The 21,567-nt window shown below is 35.1% G+C and overlaps 1 protein-coding gene across 1 annotated transcript; it reads right to left on the reverse strand.

Moving 5' to 3' along the window:
- Positions 1-1,830: 1,830 nt before the first annotated feature.
- Positions 1,831-21,317, reverse strand: LOC110095570 (vacuolar sorting protein 3). Its single transcript, XM_020821168.2, has 14 exons — positions 20,098-21,317; positions 19,668-19,943; positions 19,344-19,540; positions 19,059-19,200; positions 18,548-18,823; positions 18,373-18,445; positions 13,423-13,471; positions 12,578-12,866; positions 8,162-8,217; positions 7,998-8,066; positions 7,798-7,909; positions 7,430-7,519; positions 2,932-3,102; positions 1,831-2,268 (listed from the first exon to the last, which is right to left on the reverse strand). Exons 1-14 carry the CDS (start codon positions 21,247-21,249, stop codon positions 2,176-2,178), a joined length of 3,045 nt encoding a protein of 1,014 aa, XP_020676827.1. The 5' UTR covers positions 21,250-21,317; the 3' UTR covers positions 1,831-2,175.
- Positions 21,318-21,567: the final 250 nt, after the last annotated feature.

Raw genomic sequence — 21,567 nt, forward strand, 5'->3', positions numbered from 1 at the left:
TTATTATTATTATTATTATTATTATTATTATTATTATTATTATTATTATTATTATTATTATATGGTTTATTTGTAGAATAGAAAGTGTCAAATGCATATCTAAATACACCGATGTGTTATGCTTTTCATTGCTTCTTGTTATTAATGGCTTTTACTCGTTTGCGACAGCTTTCTTATTATTTTTTAAAGAAATTTTTTTTGTACAAAAAGTGTTTTGAACTAAAAATTTTGTATTAGAAAGCCGTTTTAGCAAACAATAAAAAAATTGTCCTAATGAAATCAAATTCTTTTTAAACTGAAAGCATAAATGATGCTCCAAATCCACCAAGATGACATCGAAAGATCTGTTCCCCTCCATTTTGGGATTTCTAACTACAACAATTTTCTTCCCCTCCATTTTGGGACAATTTTTTGTTATTATTTTTTCGCTCTTTTTAAGAATTTTTTATACTAAAAGTTGTAGCAAGTAGAAAGAAAGTTTCCCCAAATGAAGCTTGAATTTCACATCCATCTTAGGCTTCGTTTGGGATGGCTTTCTTGCTGCTTTCTAAAACTTCTTTTTTTGTTCAAAAATTTCTAATTTAAGAAATTTTTATACTAAAAAGCTGTTTTAGAAACCCTAAAAGAGTTGTTTCAAACAAAGCCTTAGATTGCACCAAGTAGAATTGGTATAAGCTTTGTACATTTAGGACACACCTTGAATGTTTTTTTTACCATGATTAAGTGTTGAATTTATTTGGGACAGCTTTATCATTTTTTTTCTCCATCCTGCAAGAAGTGTTGATCATTTTCATCGTATTTCTTTCAAATCTTGAAATCTTAAGCCGACTCAATTCATCCAATCCTAGCTCTAAATCTTTATAAATATCATTCCAATTGATTAACTCTATTGGATCCAAACCTAACCATAAATTGGCTTGAATATCAAATTAAGTCAAAAAAAAGTTAGCTCATATAAGTTGGGTTTTAAGCTACGAATCAATTTAGGCTTCGTTTGAGATAGCTTTCTTACTACTTTATTAGATAAGAAACTTGCATTAGCAGCTTGGTGCATACGTATATATTTACTTGACTAGTTATCTTCTATAGAATATCAGTTTCAATCTAGAATAGAAAAGAGAAAGTTTTGGGGTGCCAATAAATGATCCGATCTGAAAAAAACAATAAGTTCGAATTGACCTATTTAATAAACATATCGAATTTAAGGTGGGTTTTTTAACCAATTTATTTAATAGGTCAGTTCAAGTTGACCCGTCAACTTATTTTTAACTCAAAAATGACTTGTTTAATATCTTTTCCTAATTAGATTTTTTGACTCATTTAATAAACACTAGAGTTAATTTTTTTGACCTGTTCACAAATAATCCTAAATTTTATAGTTAATAAATTATAAAAAAATGTTTTCCAAATTATTTTTTTAACCAAACAAGTTAATGGGTTGAATTTGGATCAAAGAAAAAGGCTCGATTTAATTAAAAGAATTACTTATTTACCCCTACAAACGAATTTTGATATATTGCATTTCTAATTTAAAAATAATGTATTTCGTATATAACCTATTTTTAAAAATATTTTAATAGTTTTTAAAATAAATTCTCATAAAAATAGCCTATTTTCTTGTCCAAATAAATCCTTTTTTATTGAAAAATAAATAATAAATAAAAAAATATTCATTCCAAAATTAAGTAACACAACTCTTCTGCAAAAACACAAAAACAAGAATAGAAATTTCAATGCTGAGCTCCAAAAAACCAAAAAAAAAAAAAAGATAACTCAAAAGCTGAAAGCTATGGAGGTTTTGCAGCAGTTAAACAAACATAATCACAACTATTAGGTCTCCGCAAGGAGAAAAAAAAATCATAATTATTAAAACCATATTTGTATAGTTATGCACATTAATTTTTGGCTTGGAGAAGGCTCCAATAAATAATATGACAGGTTAATTTGATTGCAGCACTACTGTTACAAAGAAGTCATTAAATTAATAATTTTTAGGCTTCATTTGGAATTAAAAACAGCTTTCTAATAAACAAATTTTTATATTAAAAAATTTCTTTAGAGAGCAGTAAAAAAGGCGTTCCAAATGAAGTCTTACAATTCAGGAATGCAAACTGCACTAACCTGGAACCAGCAATAGCCAAGATGCTGCAGCTGAGGTTTTCTGTTGAACAATTCCTATCTAGTAACAAGCCAACCAGGTTTAAAAATAGGGTTTTCTTTGAAGTTCTGTCCGCGTGCAGATGTCGATTCACCGAGGCGACGATAACACTGTCACGAAGAAAAACAGAATAGAACGGCCAAGCCGGTGAAGTAATCAACATTCAAGCTTATATTAATTACTGAACTAAAGTTTGCATTAGATAAGAGAAGGGTGTGCAGTCACAAATTTGGAAAGAATTTTGTATAGGTATGTCCTGATATATCAAAACGAATGGATCTGTTTTGACATAAAAGGTAGGGGGTGACAAATCGGGTCGATAGATCGGATTCAGGACAAACCCGTAATGACCCGGATCTAAACGGGTCAACCCGAACCCAACATGTTTATGCAAACGAGTTAGATCATTCAACCCAGACCCAACTCGCACGGGTTACCGGATTGAACCGACCCAATCCACAGACACATTTAGTTTCAAAGACAGGCGAGTGAGTGAGGGCAGCGGCGGTCATGCCGTCAAGGTGAGCGAGGGCTGTCAGATTCAACTTCATCAAAATTTTAATTAGAATATTCTGCACTTTTTTTTTTTCATATATGGGGGCATTACTGAATGCAGCAATCTATCAAGCAAGGTGTCAGTTAGAAGTGCAGTACTAAAGCAGGATTTTAGATAATACATCACTTGTTGCCACTGCAGGAAGCACACATAAAAAAATGACGCTGAAATTAAATAGCCAATAGTCCAGCAATTTTGTTTAAAAGATAACTCGTACCTTATAACAGACAATAGAATCATCTGGATACATTGCAAAAAGTTTGGTACCAAGGCGGGAATGGCAAGAATCACAAACGCTTTCATCATTTATTTGTACATTTCTGGACCTCTCCTCTAGTCTGGCTAACTGTGTATCTAGACTTATAGCACGTGAAATATTATGAACCACCTGACAAGAAAAAAACAGTATAATCAATTCTTCGTAGATATTAAATGCTTGGAAGCTGAGATTATCTCAGACAAACAATAACAACAACAACATCAAGCCTTTATCCCACTACTTGGGGTCGGTTACATGAATTATTTTTCTCCATTGTATTCTATTAAGAGTCAATTTCTCATTTAAATCTAGTAAAAAAACGTCATTTCTAATATTTTCTAGCCAAGTATTTTTAGGTCTACCTTTACCTTTCTTAACATAAGCCAAATCTACTCTCCTTAACGAGTCGTTGGAAGACCGCCCCTTTATGTGACCAAACTATCTAAGGTAACTCTCTGTACTCTTATTTTCCACTGGAGCTAATCCATCCTTTCACATATATGCTCATTTTGAATCCTATCTCTAATAGTAAAGTCACTCATCCACCTGAGCATCCTCATCCCTGCAACACTTAATATTATGCTCCTCCTTTAATGGCCAATATTTTGCACCATAAAGCATTGCAGGTCTCACCACCATCTTATACAATTTTCCCTTAAGTTTGAGGGGGGCTTTTTTATCACACAACAAGTTCGATGCATTCCTCCACTTCAACCATCCAACTTGAACTCTACTAATTATATCCCCATCTATTTCGTCATCACTCTGAACAATATATCCAAGATATCTAAAACATACTCTTATTAAGACTTAACTGTCCAAAGTCACGATCCCCCCACTGGATCTATTACTATTAAAATTACACTCTATAAATTCGATTTTAGATCTACTCAAACGAAAACCTCTAGACTCTAAAGTTGGCCTCCATAATTCAAGTTTACCTTCAACTCCCTCTATAATCTTATCAATAAGAAGAATATCATCAGCAAAAAGCATACACCAAGATACAACCACCTCTTGCAAATGTCTAGTGAGAACATCCATGACTAAAGCAAAAAGATATGGGCTTAAGGCTGATCCTTAATGTAATCCAACTGAAGTAAGAAAATATTTGGTCAAATCACCTTGTGTTTGAACACAAGTAATAGCGCTTGCATACATATCCTTAGGGATTTGAAAATAAACATTATTAACTTTTTCTTTTCTAAAACTCTCCCTAAAACTTCTCTTGGAACTGTTTCATATGCCATCTCTAGATCAATAAATATCACATGTTGAGATAACACCATGGTTCAAAAATTGCACATTGCTTTCACAAACTGCACCACTAAATCCAAAGAAGTTCGCAATCTCCAAATTATTGATCTCTCTTCAATATTTGAAAAAGAATCCACTTCAAGCATTTGTTCCTCTTGTTTGATATCTCTATATCTTTATGTGAAGCAGCACGATTTGAAACTTCACTTAGCTCAGCATGTTATGATACATAGTAAAGAGAATTCATCTAAAAGATTCATAGTTATGAAATAGCGAAGGGTCATGTTGATCCAATAAACTGATTAGGTGGGCCAAGTTCGGATAAGGTGGATTAAAGTCGAGTTGAGTTCAAGTCAAACATGTTGACTCATATGATGAATAGGTCAGATTTGAGTCAATTATATTTAGGTCAAACGTCAAACTCAAACCTGACCCGTCAACCCAAATTAACAACAATATTGCCTCCAACTCCAATCACTCCTACTTTGTCTAATTTGATAACATATACCCATAAAAAATATCTCATCCTTAATGGGATTATTACCAGCCATACTAGTGCCCATCTCAAAAGTTATTATCTAATAACAAAAAAGAAACTTAAGAATTTATAAGTTAATTATACTTTTATAATATAAATTGCTAGTTATTTAATACCAAAGTTAAGAAATTATTACATCAAAATATAGAGTCTATATATTTTTCATATAATAATATAATAAAATTGCTTATCAGGAAATCAAAAGACAAATAAATTGAGCCAAATAACAACATGGTAACATCAGTCTCATCTAAATGATATTTAAAAAGTCAGACAATGCCTAACAATGGGTTAAGTAGAAGATTATTTGTTTGTTGGAAAATTTTATCTTAGTTTTTTTTTTTTAGTAACATCGACGTGCATATTAATTGAATGGCTGGGTAGGGCAAGAGGCACAATTTTGGTATCAACTTCGACGGGCACAATTTTTGTTTCAAAGATGGCTTCGAAGGTTACAACGCAATATGACTTCAAATGAAAAGGATACTGACTTTGAAGGGCACGACAAGGTTTCAGCTTTGCACGATCATCTTTCATTTCTTCTAGTTTGAAAAATAAGAGGTAGATACAAAAGAACATGTGTATAAGCGATTGTATTGCAAACTACTCAGGCAAACATAATACTACGAGTATTATTTCCTTTACAAGTTTTGATTTTAAGTTTTGCTACTTTAAGTTCCACATTTCCCATCATGTCATATTCATGTCCCACAGCGGTCAGTAAATGTCAAAGCCTAATTTCACACTAAAAAAAATGTCGATATAATTTCTAGAGTGTTGAAACGTGTCGCAATATGTTGGAGCCATGTCAGTGTTCAACAAGTGTCCAACATGGACACAATAGCCAGTTGGAAGTTTTTGTGCTTCATAGGTCAAAAGCTTGTTCTTTTCAAGAAAATAGTTCCCATCATCCCATCACATTCTAGTTTTGAATGAAACTGATAATTCTTATAAATAATAAATAAAAAGTACATAAAAGCATATCCACAAGACAATAATCAAAAGACTCATATATAAAAAAAACATTCCTTTATCGCAAAACTTTAACATGACAAGGTTCACAAATTTACAGTTTACAAGATAAGTCTATATGCATTTTTAAACAAAAAGTTAATAGCCTTTTTCGCATGCAGACCTGTTATCATGAATAACCCTTTTTTCTAGGAAGAAGATATCAACGATATATTGGTTGTCACATATAACACAGTGATATGAAACTGAATATGATAGCATAGATAATAAAATCATTTCAGTTTTAAGTAATGACATATAAAATCCATTTTCTATGAAAGGCCGATACGGATCATGGTCTATGAATGTCAATGACAATTGATTTGAAACTTCGTGTACGGTTAATCAACATCTTGTATCTCTTGAAATGAAGTTAACCCCAACAAAAGATATATTTATGAGACGCAACAGAGGTATCCTGGTTTATTCTACCTTGGGGTTCAAACAAATAATTATAGCAATAAAGCAAACCAGATAATCAAATAATGCCCTTTTTAAGTCATGACAAATAAAATCCATTTTCTCTGAAAGGCCGGGTAAGGATAACTTGTTCATGTTCTATGACAATTGATTTGAAACTTAATGTATGGTTAATCAACATCTAATATTTCTTTAAATGAAAGTATAAAGAGCCAAAGATTGTATTATGAGACGTAATAAAGGTATCCTGCTGTTTCCACGTTGGGAGTTCATACAAATGACTAGTAGCAACAAAATGCATGGCATCTACTTCCTATGGAACATTATATTCTATGTAGGTCAATGAAATAAAATTGGGAATAGTTATTTTTTTTTAAAGTTTGGATAAAATTAGGATGGGCTGGTATCTGTTCCAACCTAGGAACCAAACCCAAATCTGTTCACAATAATATTTCATTGAATTGAACCCTATCAAAGCCAGCACTAGAACCAACCCAAGTCAGAATAGTGAAAATTCAGTTCAATTATGAGCAAGCAATTAAAAGGTAATGCACGAACAAATTATAAATCTGAAACTTGAAGTTTAAAGCATATAAAAATAACAACTTGACAAGTTTTACATGAACCAACTCAAAACAACAATAAAAAAAGTAAAATATTACCAACGAACAGCACACCTAAATGAAAAGCCTAGGCAAATAATTTTGACATCAACCATAGGCCTCATAGGCTTCAAGAAGAAATTAAAAAGGCTTAAACACACATAGCAATCAAAACGCCATCTTATCCCAGCCCATTCTTCACAAAAACGGAGAAGCAGAATCAAATGAAACATAAAGCAGTAAAGAATGTCTGAGCCTAAGAATTGAAGAGTACCCTTAGAATAAAAGTCTACATATGCAGACCTTAAAATAGTTTGGTACCCGAATGCAGTTAGCCAAGACTACATCGATGGATCATAAAACATTAGTAGATCTTAGTCCAACTGCTTAGAAAGTCAAACATAAACAGAGGACAAAACAAGTACTTGCTAAAGTAATTTCAATGAAAATATCTCATGCTTTTGAAACCTGGTGCTAATTAGAGCCCGGTAGTTTATAAATAAAGCCTGTTGGAAAACAGACTTATCAGAACTAAAAATCATCAGTTTAAGAAAATCAGAATAGAAGATTTATCCTTTCAGCTTGAAAAAAAAAATGAAGAAGCTTCTAATTTCTTGGCGCACTCTACCTGTCCCTGAAGATGATGATGAACTCGAGCTCTAAGCATTCTCAGTACTATGCCAGAGGCAACCTGGAGGGGCATCTCATGTGACAGTTTCTACATATATCATGCAATAAGATAGCTTAGCAAAACCAGCCGAGAAATCATTTACTAAAATATCAATATATGGTAAAAAATACTATTAAAAGCAGGGTTAAAAAATAGAAATAAATATCAACTCATGCATGAAACATTAAAAAGAACCAGATGAAAGCAAATTAAAAAGATCCAATATTTGTGATGGCTTCTTTGATGTCAGTTAAAAAAAAGGGTTTCACAGCAATTATTCAAGATACATAACAATACTATTGGCACACTTGGCAAGAGATTAATACCTCCAACAATAGCAAGGGATCCAAAAGCTCCCCATGGTTGTGGAGGAGACGAACTGCAGCTTTAAACATTGGGCTCTTTCCATCTTTTGGATTCAAGTACATATCTAACAACCTACAGCATACGTTCAGGCATGTAACATATAAACACTAAGGTATTACAAAGCTAAAATCAATTCCAAGGAAGGAAAAAAAAAGCATACTGCATGTAAGCATCTTGTCTACCAATCTCTGCACAATACTGTTCAGCAGCTTCACAATCTTCCAGTTTCCTTTTAGCACAAAACTCAGTTCAATGGCAGTCCAAGCAATTTATAATAAATAATTAACAGGTAAAGCACTCTTTTAGTGGATTGGCAAAACTTACAGAGCTAAGATCTCAAGCACCAACTCCTCCAACCCAATTTTTCGATAAAGAATTGCCTACAGAGAAAACCCAAAATTGAAGCTGCTCATGTGATGTGAATCTACTGGGAGTTACTTGAGAAATTAAAAGTAACAATTGATTAAAACTTGCTAATATAAAATTATTGCTTGCAAATAAAGAAGAGTTAGGAATTGAAAATATTCAACTTGCTTAGCAAAGAAGCGCTCTTGAGATTAACCAAACAATCCAATCAAAATTCAAAGACAATAGTAAATGCTACATGCACATAATATAATCCACCACTTAATAACGAGAAGTTCACCTTGAGTACCTTCTCACTCAACCACCCCTAGGCTTTAGCGGAGAAAGACAAACCATACGAGGAAGGAGATTACCACTAGGAAGATGGCTCCGAAGACCTTCGTTGATGGAGTGGTAACCGATGGTGGAGGAAGAGTGGATCGTCCGATGAGAATCCAAGGCGCTCTGGGTTGTTGAATCTCGATCATCTCGCCGAGACAATAAAGGATTCAGTTGACGTAGCTTTCCACTGAGTCGTCGTACTCCCAGTCCAGTTCGTAGAAAGGAGAACAGATGATGTCGATCTCTCCTTGGGTGTTGTAGGCAAGACCGTGGTCGACCTCAGGATCGGCCATACATGCTTGCCTTGAAGGGTGGGAGTAGACAAGTAGGGAAGAGGGGAGGAGAAGGTAGGGATTGAGGGGGAGGAGGGCCAGCAATTTGTGGAAGAAAGGGAGGGATTATCATGTAGACAGGGGGGGGGTCAACACAAGTCCAAAATAAATCAAATTTTGGCTTCCCTTGAGTGTAGTAGTTTATCATGATTGAGCTGAACTTTTAGTTCATTTATGAGCTGGACTTTAGTTCATTTATTGAACTAAGGGTAGCTCATTATGAGCTAACATTTTTAGTTCATTTATTATCTTTTAATTAAATGTTTTTAGGCTTTTTATGTTATAGTCTTTTGGGTTTCCAATGGGACTTTTGGAATCCCAAGTGTGGTGTTTAGTATTCCTATGTATGACCCCTTGGTTTCCACCAAGGTTTTAAGATTTTTATGTTTGCCTCTTGGGATCTCATGGCTGGGCTCCTCCCGTGGTCGTAGCTCTTTGGTCCGTGCGGTTCCTTCGTTTCCCGTGGCCGTGGCTCTTTGGTCCGTGCGGTTCCTTCGTCTTCCGTGGCTGTCTCCTTGGTTCTTGGTTTGGGTGTTAAACCGAGAGCTTGGGGGGAGATTCCCATGCTTTTAATGCTTAGGTTATTGTGATAATTAAATGTATGTGTCCTTTTGTATTCCTCTTTCATACCTATAAATATGGGAGGATTTGTAATGTTTTGAAAAGTTGAATGATATGTGATTTTTGGAAAAAATCTGTTAACCTGCGGGTTGCTTGGAAATCCTGCGGGCTCTTTCCACCCTTCTTTCTTATCCCCTCCGGAAATCCTGCGGGCTCTTTCCAACCTTTCTTCTCGGGCTTCTAATCTCTTTCGTCTCTCCGCAAGTGCCACTCCACCTGTATCCCTCTTCTCTAAGTGCAGCAACTTTAGGGTATCGTCATTTTGTTTGCAAGAGTCGTTTGTATTATTGTAAGTTTTCTTTTGTTTAGTATAAATTGAAATGTAAGAGTCTGTTCTCGTCTCTTTTCTCATCTTTAGTCGTTTTCGTCTTTAGAAGTTCGTCGTGTCTTTTGTGGGCGAAGGGTATAGGCTCCCTATATCTTTTGCTCGCACCAGATTAGGATGAGGGTTAGGGAAATTTGTTTAAGTGGAAATTAATATTAGGTTTAAGTGTAATTGGAGGGAAATTGGATTTGAAATTAAATTCAAACTCAAGTAGGGTGAAGGCTTGAATAAGAAAATAATTTAAAATCCCATTAAAGAGAGGGGGGTGGCATCAAGAGAGAGGGAGGGATTGGGAGAGAGTTTTAAAGAGTTTCCAAACAAAGTTTGTAGATTTGGAAATCCAATCTATTTTGAATTTAAATTGGACTCGTAAATAAATACTTTCCTTATTTGAAATTCCATATATGGAAAGAATTTGAAATTCGAATTTGAATTTCAAATGAATTCAAATCTTGCCCTCTCTTACTTGGGCTAAAGTAGGGAGTAATTATGATGATTGAACTCACCATAATGAGGGGGAAAAAAATGGACGGGTCGGCAGCAATGGGGGAAGGGGGCGGCTAGGCGTGGGGTTGGATGGGGCCAAGGTTCGGCCGGCGGTTGGAGTTTGGGAAGGAGATTTTAATTGGATCTTGAGGAGGACTTTTGGATGTGGAGTGGTGGTGGAGGAGTGAAGGATAGGTGGCCGGCGGATTGGTAGGTGGATAGGGATTGGCGGGTGGGGGAAAAGGGAGAAAGGAAACGAAAAGAGATAGACCACGAGCCACGGACTCTTACAATGGCTGGTGGGGTATTGCACTTGCCCTCACCTTGGGCTAGCTCTCCTCTCTAGTGCACACAAAAGATGAAGAAGACAAACATAAAATTTTCATTCAAAATTCATCATCCCATTACAATAGATGATGCCACAATATCTAGGCCTAAAATAAAATAAAGGAAAAGACTCAAATGCCCCTTGGGCTACAACTCAAATAAACTCAAGTAAAAAGGGTACAATCGGAACTATAAAATAAATAATACATAAATGCATAAAAAATAAAGACTGTGAATCGTAGCCGTCGATCTACGATTCCTACGCCGATAAATTTGTCGATAACGTATGTCGATGTCCTCATTGTCATGTGCAACATTGGCTCGACATTAGGGATAATTACAAGTTCGCCCAAGAAAACATGATATCTAAATATAGACAAATTTCCAAATAATTTAAGGAAAAAAAAATTAAACATAAATATAGCAGTTAAAACCCTTTTTCTAGAGACAACATCAGATATGATAATAAATATGGAATGCAATGATGATGACCAAAACAGGTCAAATTTTAAACTATTGTTTCAAGTCAGATTTCATGTGTAATAAAGACAATATATCCTTATAAGAAGCATAAAAGTATTAACTACTGGTCATCATCATTGGTCATACTGGTCATCATCATAAATATAGCAGTTAAAACCCTTTTTCTAGAGACAACATCAGACATGATAATAAATATGGAATGCAATGATGATGACCAAAACAGGTCAAATTTTAAACTATTGTTTCAAGTCAGATTTCATGTGTAATAAAGACAATATATCCTTATAAGAAGCATAAAAGTATTAACTACTGGTCATCATCATTGGACATACAACTATATGATCACAGCATTGAATTGGGTCCCAACGCTGGTGTCAGGTTTCACAAGATTTAGAAAACAGAAGTTTCCAGAAACTACTAGTGCTACGATTTAAACAGTCTGCTAGGGCTACAGGGAGAGTTGCTAACCACTAGACCAATATAGCAGCACAATATATCAGGAATATCTAGTATATTTAATGTATAAGAAGATTACTAATATCATTTAAAACTCCGAGTGCAGGCTACGAGTGTGTGGAGTCGAGCGCTCGTGAGGCAGGGCGCAAGTGCAGGACGCAGGGTCGAGTGCTGGCAAGGCAAGCCGCGGGTGCGAGATGCGGGGTAGAGCGCGAGCGTGGCAGGCCATAGGTGCGGGACATTGGAGTGATGCGGTGCTGGAGGGGATCAGGGTCAACTTCGGGTTTTCGAGTCAACCAGAATCCTACTCAATTTTAAAATAGGTCAGAAATCCGAACCCAGACCCGACCTATTTGCCGAAAGGGCTAACCCGAACCTCGGGGTTAACCCGAACCCGAAATTTTTCAGGTCGGGTAAAATATTGACACCCCTACAAAATATGCTCATTGATTAGAACATCTATTAACATGCTACGTAGTCAATATCAGTACAAAATTCAATATTTTTATATAAGTAAGATAAGTTAAATTCATAATGAACTACATCAACCTTTAAATTAATTTTAATATAATAATACATAAATTAAAAAATATTCAAACATAAATAGGAAGTGATAGTAAACTACTCAGAGGCATATAAGCTATATGACAGCCATTTTTTTTGGTAATATTTCAACTTATAATCAACATAGTACAAATCCACATAATTTATTTCAAATTGTTATGATTTATTCTAATTATAAACTTAAGAAATATGATATATTTTGAAAACAAGAACAAAAACTAAAACCAAAACAGAATGTGGAAACCATGGAAAATGTTTGAAACCATCTAAACGGAATCTTTTTTCAACAGGACCAAACCATTGCGAAGTGTGTAAAGAGACTAATTATTAAATATAAAAATAATTTTATTGGACTAGAAATACAGATATCGATATGCAATTGAATTTGTGTTCTTGAGCAAGTAAACAGATGATGTAAGTTGATTACAGATAATAAAATAGAAAAAGCAAGTCTGATACCTTTTCTAACCACAACTCTGACCCTTCTACGACCTTAAGCACTACTTCAGGATCATACAAATCTGAAGCTTGTAAAAACAACTGCAACTTTTCCCTGACATGATATGTAAGAGCACCTTTATTTGCAACATCAGATGCACTCATCTCATTAGATCTCTCAGTAAGATGATTGTCCAGCTTAGAGTCCCTTTCAACCAATTCAATTGCTGATCTTGCAAGGGAAAGAGCATATAATGTGTGAAGGTGCATTTCCTCCGAGCCTTGATCTTCAATTAACCATTGCAAATATCTACACAAACATGAATGAACATAAGTGCATATTACAACACAATTAGTTACATAGATTCCAAATAATAGTAACTTAAGTGACTCCATCGAATGCAGAATAGGAATTCTCATATTTTGCATAAATTTTCTAACTGAAGCTACTAGAAGTAAAAATTCCTTTCAAGTAACAAGCATTCTATTTCTTAATTTAAGAGCCTTCATCTTTTTACAAGCAACCTCAACCAACCACGCAGAGGTGTGGAGAAGTGTGCTTCAGTTCTATTGGTTGCTTTTATATTCTGACTGAAGAAAATCAACAACTAAAAAAACATCACAATAAATATCCGAATCTATTTTAGCAACACAAGCATCAATCATTATTACACCATAACAAGTAAATAATTTTGAGGAATTAACTGTTTTGAAGAAAGTGGTAATCACCACAGCTTAGACACACTCGCAAGCATACCATAAAAGAATTGTCTTTTCTTCAGAATTCATAGCCCATTCTTTTACTTCAGGTAACCAATTAATGTGATATATTAAAGAGGGAACTAATGAAGACAACTTCCGCATACCTCTGATGAATTTCAACTTTCTTTGGATCAATTGAAGCAATCACCTCTTCTGCATAATCATTAAGAACAAATTAACAGTACAAACTAGAAGTGACAATTCATGAGTTATCTTTTAGCAAACACAAAATAGCATGCTAAATCCATCTTTTAAATTTAAGTTCAAAATATAATGGTGTTCAAAGGAAATGATGAATCACCAAATAATATTAAGTCAATTCATGGGAAGTTCTCATCCATGAGAATAGTACAAAAGGAAATAGAGGTCATTAAGATTTCAGTAATTTAACACTATGGTCCATTATCATATTAGATAATAAATAGGATTGTGCATAAAACATGGACCCATAATACATGTCATAGCCAGCTACAATACGGATAACAATTGACTCTAGCATGACAAAATTTGGGATCAGAAGATTTAAAGGAAACAATAATGCATATCGAGTGCTAAAATAACAGTGAAAATTAAACTAAAGAACACAAATTAGAGACCAATAATCTGTGCTGCAACCAATGTTTAAAAAGTTAAAATCGAGAATCGATGCATTTTGCCTTAGTGAGACGAGGCGTAAGCCTTGAAACATAAAAATAAAATACTCATAAAATCACAAATAATTCATAGAAATGACAAAAGTGATCACTTTATAAAACATACTTTTCATCTTCAAGCAACAAAATGAGCCCTTAATATTGAACTCTTTATGATTAAAAGTTACATATATATGTTCTCCATTTTGCATAGACTTACCAATTAAATAATGAAAACAAGCCTACAATCAAGAAACATATCAATGCATGCCAGGTTTAAATTTGCGTAATTAGATATTGAGGCAGTTTTTTATTCATGAGGCAAGACAAAGCCTCAAAAAAAAAAATTGTGCAAAGTCAAATAAAAGGTTAAAAGTTATTTTTTACAAAATACACAAATAATATGTTAAAGGATGAAATATTAACTTTCTATTAAATTATGAAGTACCAGATTGACATACAAATAAAATAAAAAATTGTACAAGACGTAAAGTGACAAGTGATAAATTGAGTGAAATAAAATTGAAATACAAATATTATAAGAGCAAAACAACATTAACTATAAGAATTGCATAAAGGTATCATACAATCATCAAGTTCAACTCTAAATTCCTTCTAGCTTAGTTTCCTACTCATCCACACATAATTTCTAAAGAAAGCTAAAATAGTTGGCAACAACTTTGAAATTATCTGCAATGTCATCACTAGGGGGTATTTATTTGAGTCGTTATCATAACAAATGGTCTCTCTCCTATCTCATACAGTGAAATTCCATACCTCTCAATCTACTTATTATTCATTTATTTAGTCATCCTTCTATTTCATAAGTACTTTTCATCAACATAATGATGAGATTAATACTCCAAATTTTTTAGAGAAACCTCAAGAGTGCGGCTTTCAAGTGATCCTAGGATGCAACAACGACATTGATGGCTACAACGAAAGCGGCGGGTTGGAGGGCAAGGTAATCGAGAGAAAGTTGTTGTGGCTTAGGGGTGCATGAAGACGTGATTTATTCAGGGCTTTAGTTTTATTATCTAGGTATGTTTTAATAAAAAATATATAAATAGGGCGAAGCGAAGACCTTACGAAACAATACTAATTCCCAAAACAATGAAATGATGAGAAAGCTAAAACAACCAACTTGAGCTCCAAAGGGCAATCGATTTTGAAACAAAATGCGAGATCCAATAAGATAACATTTGTATTCCAACGAGCAGATTCTAGCTGCCTACAAAACTCACTCAGAAGAACACCTATTGATGAAGTTAGTTATTTAGCTAATCCTGATTCAGTTCATATTTTTGGTAGTAAGTTGTCATGTTTTTCTTCTGGGAAACAACATCAAAAAAAAGAAATGCAATAAGGCTATGCTCTTCAAGATGCTCAGTTTACCATTTATCCGGTCAATGATATTATGAGTAAATTTGTATTAACTAATACGTTGGCCAATGATGTCACTTCTCAAATGCAAAGGCTACACAAGAGTGAGGAGACTCAAACAGCAAACAAAGTTGAAGTCCTGGATAGGTTGGTAGCATGTGAGAATCAATGTATTAAAAGAAAGAGTGAGGTGCAAACACTAACTGACAAAGAGATGCATGATTATGAAAGGCACAATGGAGAAGCTACTATTCTTGAAAGGCGATCTAATGAGGCGACATTGCAGTATGTTGATCAACTTGTCTGCTACAAAGAAGCCGTTGAATAAAGTAAACATGGAAGAAGAGAAGGTTAGGCAACCAAAGAACTGCAATTAGGGACAATGGCCATGAAGGAAGCTATTGATAAAACCTTTATAACTCATCAAAATATTGAAGAGAACAAGCAGATTATAGAGGATGAATAACTTGAATTGATGAATCTAGCTGCGTCAAATAAAGGTTTATCATCCATTATTTTTCTTAACAATGATACTTTGGTTAGCAATATTCTATCAAAAGATGTTGAGTTTTTTAAAAGAGTTGGTTCAATCGCATATTATGTAAAGCCTTGTTTTGGGAAAAAAACCTTCAATTGTTGAGAAGATATTAACAGGTGCTGCTAAAAGCATACAATTGTGCGGGACTTTGCCCCTTATCGTTCCCTATGATGTTGTGGATATTCGAACTACCCAAATAAGACATGGAGTACATCGACGATTCTTAGTTAGATAGAGTGGACGTCTCCTTGACTGATTGTTGAAAATGAGAAGTTGCAACTTCGTCATCATGATATCTACCAGCGGATGACTAAAGTATCTCATAACCAGGGGAGAATTGATATTGTCAAGAATTATCATTTTATCTTATTTTTATTTTCTTGTATTTTTGGATGATATGTAATTTTATTTTCTTTTGCCCTCTGATGGAAAACAACCCATGGTCATGTAGGGTTAGGTGCTCTCAGGTCAGTTCACTCCATTGTCTTCCTGCTGTGTTGATCTTGCTTCCTTACTCTTGTCGTCTACTGTTTGTCCCTATTGTCTACTATTTTTTTCTCTGCTTCTAGCAGTTTTTCTCTGTTGTCTGCTGGTTTTTCTTTGTTGTATGCTGGTTTTCCTTTTGTCTGCTCATTTTCCCTGTTGTTTGTTCAGTTTCTATGCTAATTGTTTGTTTCCCTATTGTATGCTCGGTTTCCCTGTTGGTTGGCTCTATTTTCCTGCTACTGGCTGCTCGTTTTTCTCTTTGTTGTTTCCTACGCAAGATGCTTTGGGTTTCTCTTTTGGGGTTGTGTTGGGCGGTTCTTATTGATTGTTTTAGAGACTCGTTTATGGGAGTTAATAAATGTCATTTCCCCTCCTTTCTCCTATAAATAGTGGCTTAATTTCATTGTGCAGAGGTTGTTGATGGTGTGAAAAAAAAATAAACTTGAGGGCTTCTTTTTAGCTTGTGAGTTGTCTTCTCCCTAACCCCTATTTATTCCTCTTGGTCTTCTTTTTACTTCTTATCTCCACAGTTTTCCTTCCATATGTATCTTTCTTCTCTAAATACTGTTAGTTGTAAGGAGGTGTTGTGCCCCATTCTATTGATATTTGCTAAAAGAGCATAGGCTTTAGCTGGATCATAATTTTTTATGGTGGATCTCTGGTTTGTCCTTTCCTTTGAGCACATTCCTTAGTTTGTGTTTGCATGAGAGGTGACCATTTGTGGTTGCTCTGAGGGTATATAGTTTGTGTTTTGTTATTTGTTCTTTCTCATGCGACTTCCAAATGAATTTCCTACAATAGTTTTCTACCAAGTGTCCATCATTTTGGTGTTTGTTTTTGTGTTATTGAAAGGAAGTTATTTATTTTATTTTCATATCTAGTGTTCTCCTACTTGACTTAAGAATTTAGGTTTGCATCAATTCTATATTTGGATCTATCTTTTCTAATCATATAACGACTTGAATGAATTTGTCTATTATCATTTTTTTATTCATTATAATGTTATCTAATACAATGCTATGAAAATAATATTGAAACAAGTATAATTATTTATATAGTGATTGGAGAAAAGAGTGAGTTTGGTAGAAGCAAGTATAAATGATTTTGTTAAGCTTAAGTGTTCCATGAAAAAGTTCTACATAAGTATACAAATGTATTTAATTAATTTAAATAATTTTCAGTGGCGTATGAAAAGCTAGTCCACTTAAAATTTTAAAAAAATACAAATCTAGGATCTTATTTGGAACTTTTTAAAGAAAAAGAATGCCTAAAAGAAAGGTAGTTTCTTTTTTATGTGCTTATCATTTAATAATATTTAATCAAGAATTTACCAAATAAGATATCTTGATATCATGGTGGAAAACATTATAATAAATTCCAGATCAAAAAAAAATTATACAAACGAAACATCTAACATTTTTTTCTTGATCAAGATAGATTTGATCCACTGAAAAAGATATATGGTCCTAACTATTCAACTCTCAAAGATCTTTTTATTTGATCAAAAATAATAATTTTACAAAAAAACCAAAAAATAAAGTATACACACTTAGTGCACTTCCAATTTCAAGTAAAAAAAAAAGCTATTTCACTCAGTCAATTATGGTAACTTCCCTCCCTTTTTTGTACTTGTTTAGCATATCAAATAAATTTGAGATAGTTCATAACAAGTCAAACCGACGAAGAAGATTAGGCTTCCTTAAAATCTGAGAGACATTTTGATTATCAGGGCTAGACATCATAGTGAATCTAAGGTGATGAATCGAAAGTATAGTGTACAGACATTTCTTGCATATTACCAGCTTAAGTTCCTATTTCATACCATATTCATGAAAAGGGGCTGTTAACCACAGGAAAAAACAATAGCATAACACATATCATTTGTTAGGTTAACTGAACGGCATAAGTTCAAGGTGTGAAGATATTCTCTATCTCATGCTTACATAATTGGTATTAATCTCCAAGATGGTAAGGGCCTGGAAAGAGGAATAAATTGATAAATACCTTATAATTACCTGGTGAAAGTTGTTTGCTCCTTTTCTCAGATGTTAAAACCAGGATGGCACATTCTTGATTGATATCAGCAATCTAAAGCCAGTAATAACCAATTAAGTAGACATACAGATGGAATAATAGCTATATTTATAGCAATTCAATAAAAGAAGTGAACAAGAATTCAATAAAACTAACCCATCCAAGATGTTCAAGAACAAGAGCTTGATCTGATGACTCCTGTAGCAGCTTTGATGCTTCAGCAGCCGCTACTCTTTGACCAGAGAGCAAATCAGAAGTTGAGTTTGAATCATAATCCACAGAAGCTATGGGATCTTCCCAGAGTCCCGTTGAATAGTTTTTTGCCAGGATACGCCAGATAGTGAGAGCCTTGGAGTACATCCCTTTACTAGCATACAGAAATGCAAGCGTCCGTAAATGTCCAGAGCCATCTAACAAGGTTTCTAACTCCTCCTGCACCGCCCATGCAAGTTGCAGGGTCATCCCTCAAGCAGACTTCTCGCAACGGTGAATCTGCTTTGCAATGCAAAGGAACAGAAGATTCCACTGCTTGCCCACACATACATAGTGCTTTCCCTTGAGGCTTATACTCACTAAAGTTTGATTGTGCAAGTGACACAAACCAATAATGCCTCAAGATACACTATAACACATTATGTGAAAACCTAGAAAAGATAAAAACACATACCACAACACAGCTGTTCTCGGATGATGCAAGCTTCTCCATATCTGGCACACGATTAAGGGCTCTGTAAAGGTAAATTAAAAGAGTGTCGACCCCTTCCTTCACAGGAGGAAGCAATTCCTTCTCCCGGCAGACAAGCAGATATCTAAGTCCATTAAAGGAAGCTGATAAGAGTCAAGATAAAGATTCCAAATTCTGATAAATGCGTGCAACTTTAATTATAGAATATCCTATATGACAAGTTGATCAAACAGTATCTTATCTCAATTTAAATTAATAATAAGCAACCTGATAATGTTTTCAATTGCTGACTTCAATAAATCAGCTCTGCTTGGTGGATTCAAAATAAAATCCTCATCAGTGGCATTGACAATACCAGCTTTTCTGAGAAACATAGCTCGTTGAATAGCCTGAAGCCCATCATCAACAACTTGTTCAAGAGGTACAGGAGGAGGATGCAATCCCCAGTAGCGCTTCCTTGGCGCCTGAAACATGACTGCTTTATTAAGATGGCAGCAGAAGATACCAGAGATGTAAGCATGCACTAAAATATCGATTTGAAAAAATTACAGCAAGCATGCATTTAAATAAACTTGAGGACTAGTCAAGTACCAGTTGGGACCACCGGTTGGGATCCCTCATTATGAATGAAAATATTTCAGATGGATCCATTGATTCCGATAGCAGAAAGTGATCAACTGCTTCTTCAAAATGCAACTCAAAGAGTAATAGGAAGCCCACTTGGGCATGCACAAACGAAAGCATCTCCTTTGTCATTTCACCTTCCGACTCAAACTCTTCCACCAGATAAACGGCTTCCTTAAAATGCTTTTTTCTTAGCAAATCTTTGATCTGTTCTTCTGGAGGCACTTTACGATAACAACAGGCCTGAAAATTAGAAAAATAGCGAACATGCTCCTTAGAGATGAAACATGAATAAACAAATGACTGAGTGGTGCGAGAATTTTATATTTATTAGTACCATATTTCTTTGCAACAACAGTGAAAGAAAGCAGCAGAAAACAGTGCGAGACATACCAACCTTATAAGTTGTTCCAATAACAAGAATATCTCCACTACCCTGATCATCATTCGCAACAATGCAGGGGCCAACACTACTCTTTTTCAATGACAAAGACTGCACATAAACCCCAGTTTTCTTCCTATATAAATCCAACTTACCATCTCGAGCAACTATTACATACGGATGCAACTCAGCAATGGATTCCGGCACATACTGGAAAATCAAACTCCCGCCAACTGGATGTCCCAGAGCATTGGAAACCACACCAACTTTATCAAACAAAAGAAGCACATCGGAGCTTCGCACTAAAGGTCTCACCAAAGGCGGAGAGGATTCAGGAAGAGAAAAAATTAAGGAGCCTTTACCAGTAACATCAGAGAAGAGCATGTAACCTTCTGATGCTCCTACTATTATAGAATCACCAACCCAAACCATGGTCTTCACACCTTCAATTCCCTGAATCTCCTTCCAGCGCATGGAAATGCCACCATGTTCAGCATCCAAGTCAACATTGCTCGGCAAAAAAAGCTCGATCAATAACAACTTTTTCCCTGTGGCAGCTGCTAAAAAGCAACCAGTTCCTGCTCCTCTCTGCAGCTCAGAAACCCTAGATGCTGTCCCATTTACCCGAATCCCTCCTCCAAACTTCTGAAGAAAAGTTTGCCCATATCTCGAAAGCTCCGCTCTCACCGCTCCATCGCCAAAAGGATCCGAAATCGACGAATCTGGCTGCAAAACCCTCTTTGAAATGGCGGTAACGTCCTTGGCAAACCCTAGCTTCCTTATAGACTGCAATAGCAGCGTATCTACCAAGAACAAGAATCCATCCGAGAGAACAATGACTCTTCGAATCTCAGGTAGAACGTTGATCGACTCGATGACACGGTTGCTGACCGTCGCGGACCTTAGAAACTGTACCGGCGCGATCGGAGGACCATTGGAGCTGTCATCGGAAGAAGTAGATGGAAGCGAAGGGTTCAATGAGAGAAGAATGAGCTTACCGCCACCGGTGCCGACGTAAATCAGGGTTTCAACCTCGGAGGCAGTGAAGACTGCAAGTGAACGGATCGTAAGTGGAACGGCGGGGGAGAAGCCGGCGAGCTTCGCAGGATCAAAATCAGTGAACGGTACCAGTACCACCCGATCCTTCCCAGATCGGTGCGTCTCCATGCAGACGTTTAGGGTTCATAGAAGCAACAGTGCGTACGAAAAGACGACAAATGAAGTTGGCAATAGCGGCCGGAAAGCAATCGACGAGCACTAGCCTATGAAATATGAAATATGACTATATGAGTGATAAGAAATGGGGGATTTACAATTTTATTTTCTATTATTTATATATTTAATATTTAAAATTTGATTATTATATTTCTACCGCTTATAAAATGTTAATATTAAATATATCACTTTTATATTTAATTCTTATCACCCATATCATCTTATAAACTTCAATATTTCATTACATGCACTTATATTTGTTATATAGAT

Source organism: Dendrobium catenatum, unplaced genomic scaffold (assembly GCF_001605985.2).
Source record: "Dendrobium catenatum unplaced genomic scaffold, ASM160598v2 fragScaff_scaffold_1125, whole genome shotgun sequence".
NCBI lineage: Eukaryota > Viridiplantae > Streptophyta > Magnoliopsida > Asparagales > Orchidaceae > Dendrobium > Dendrobium catenatum.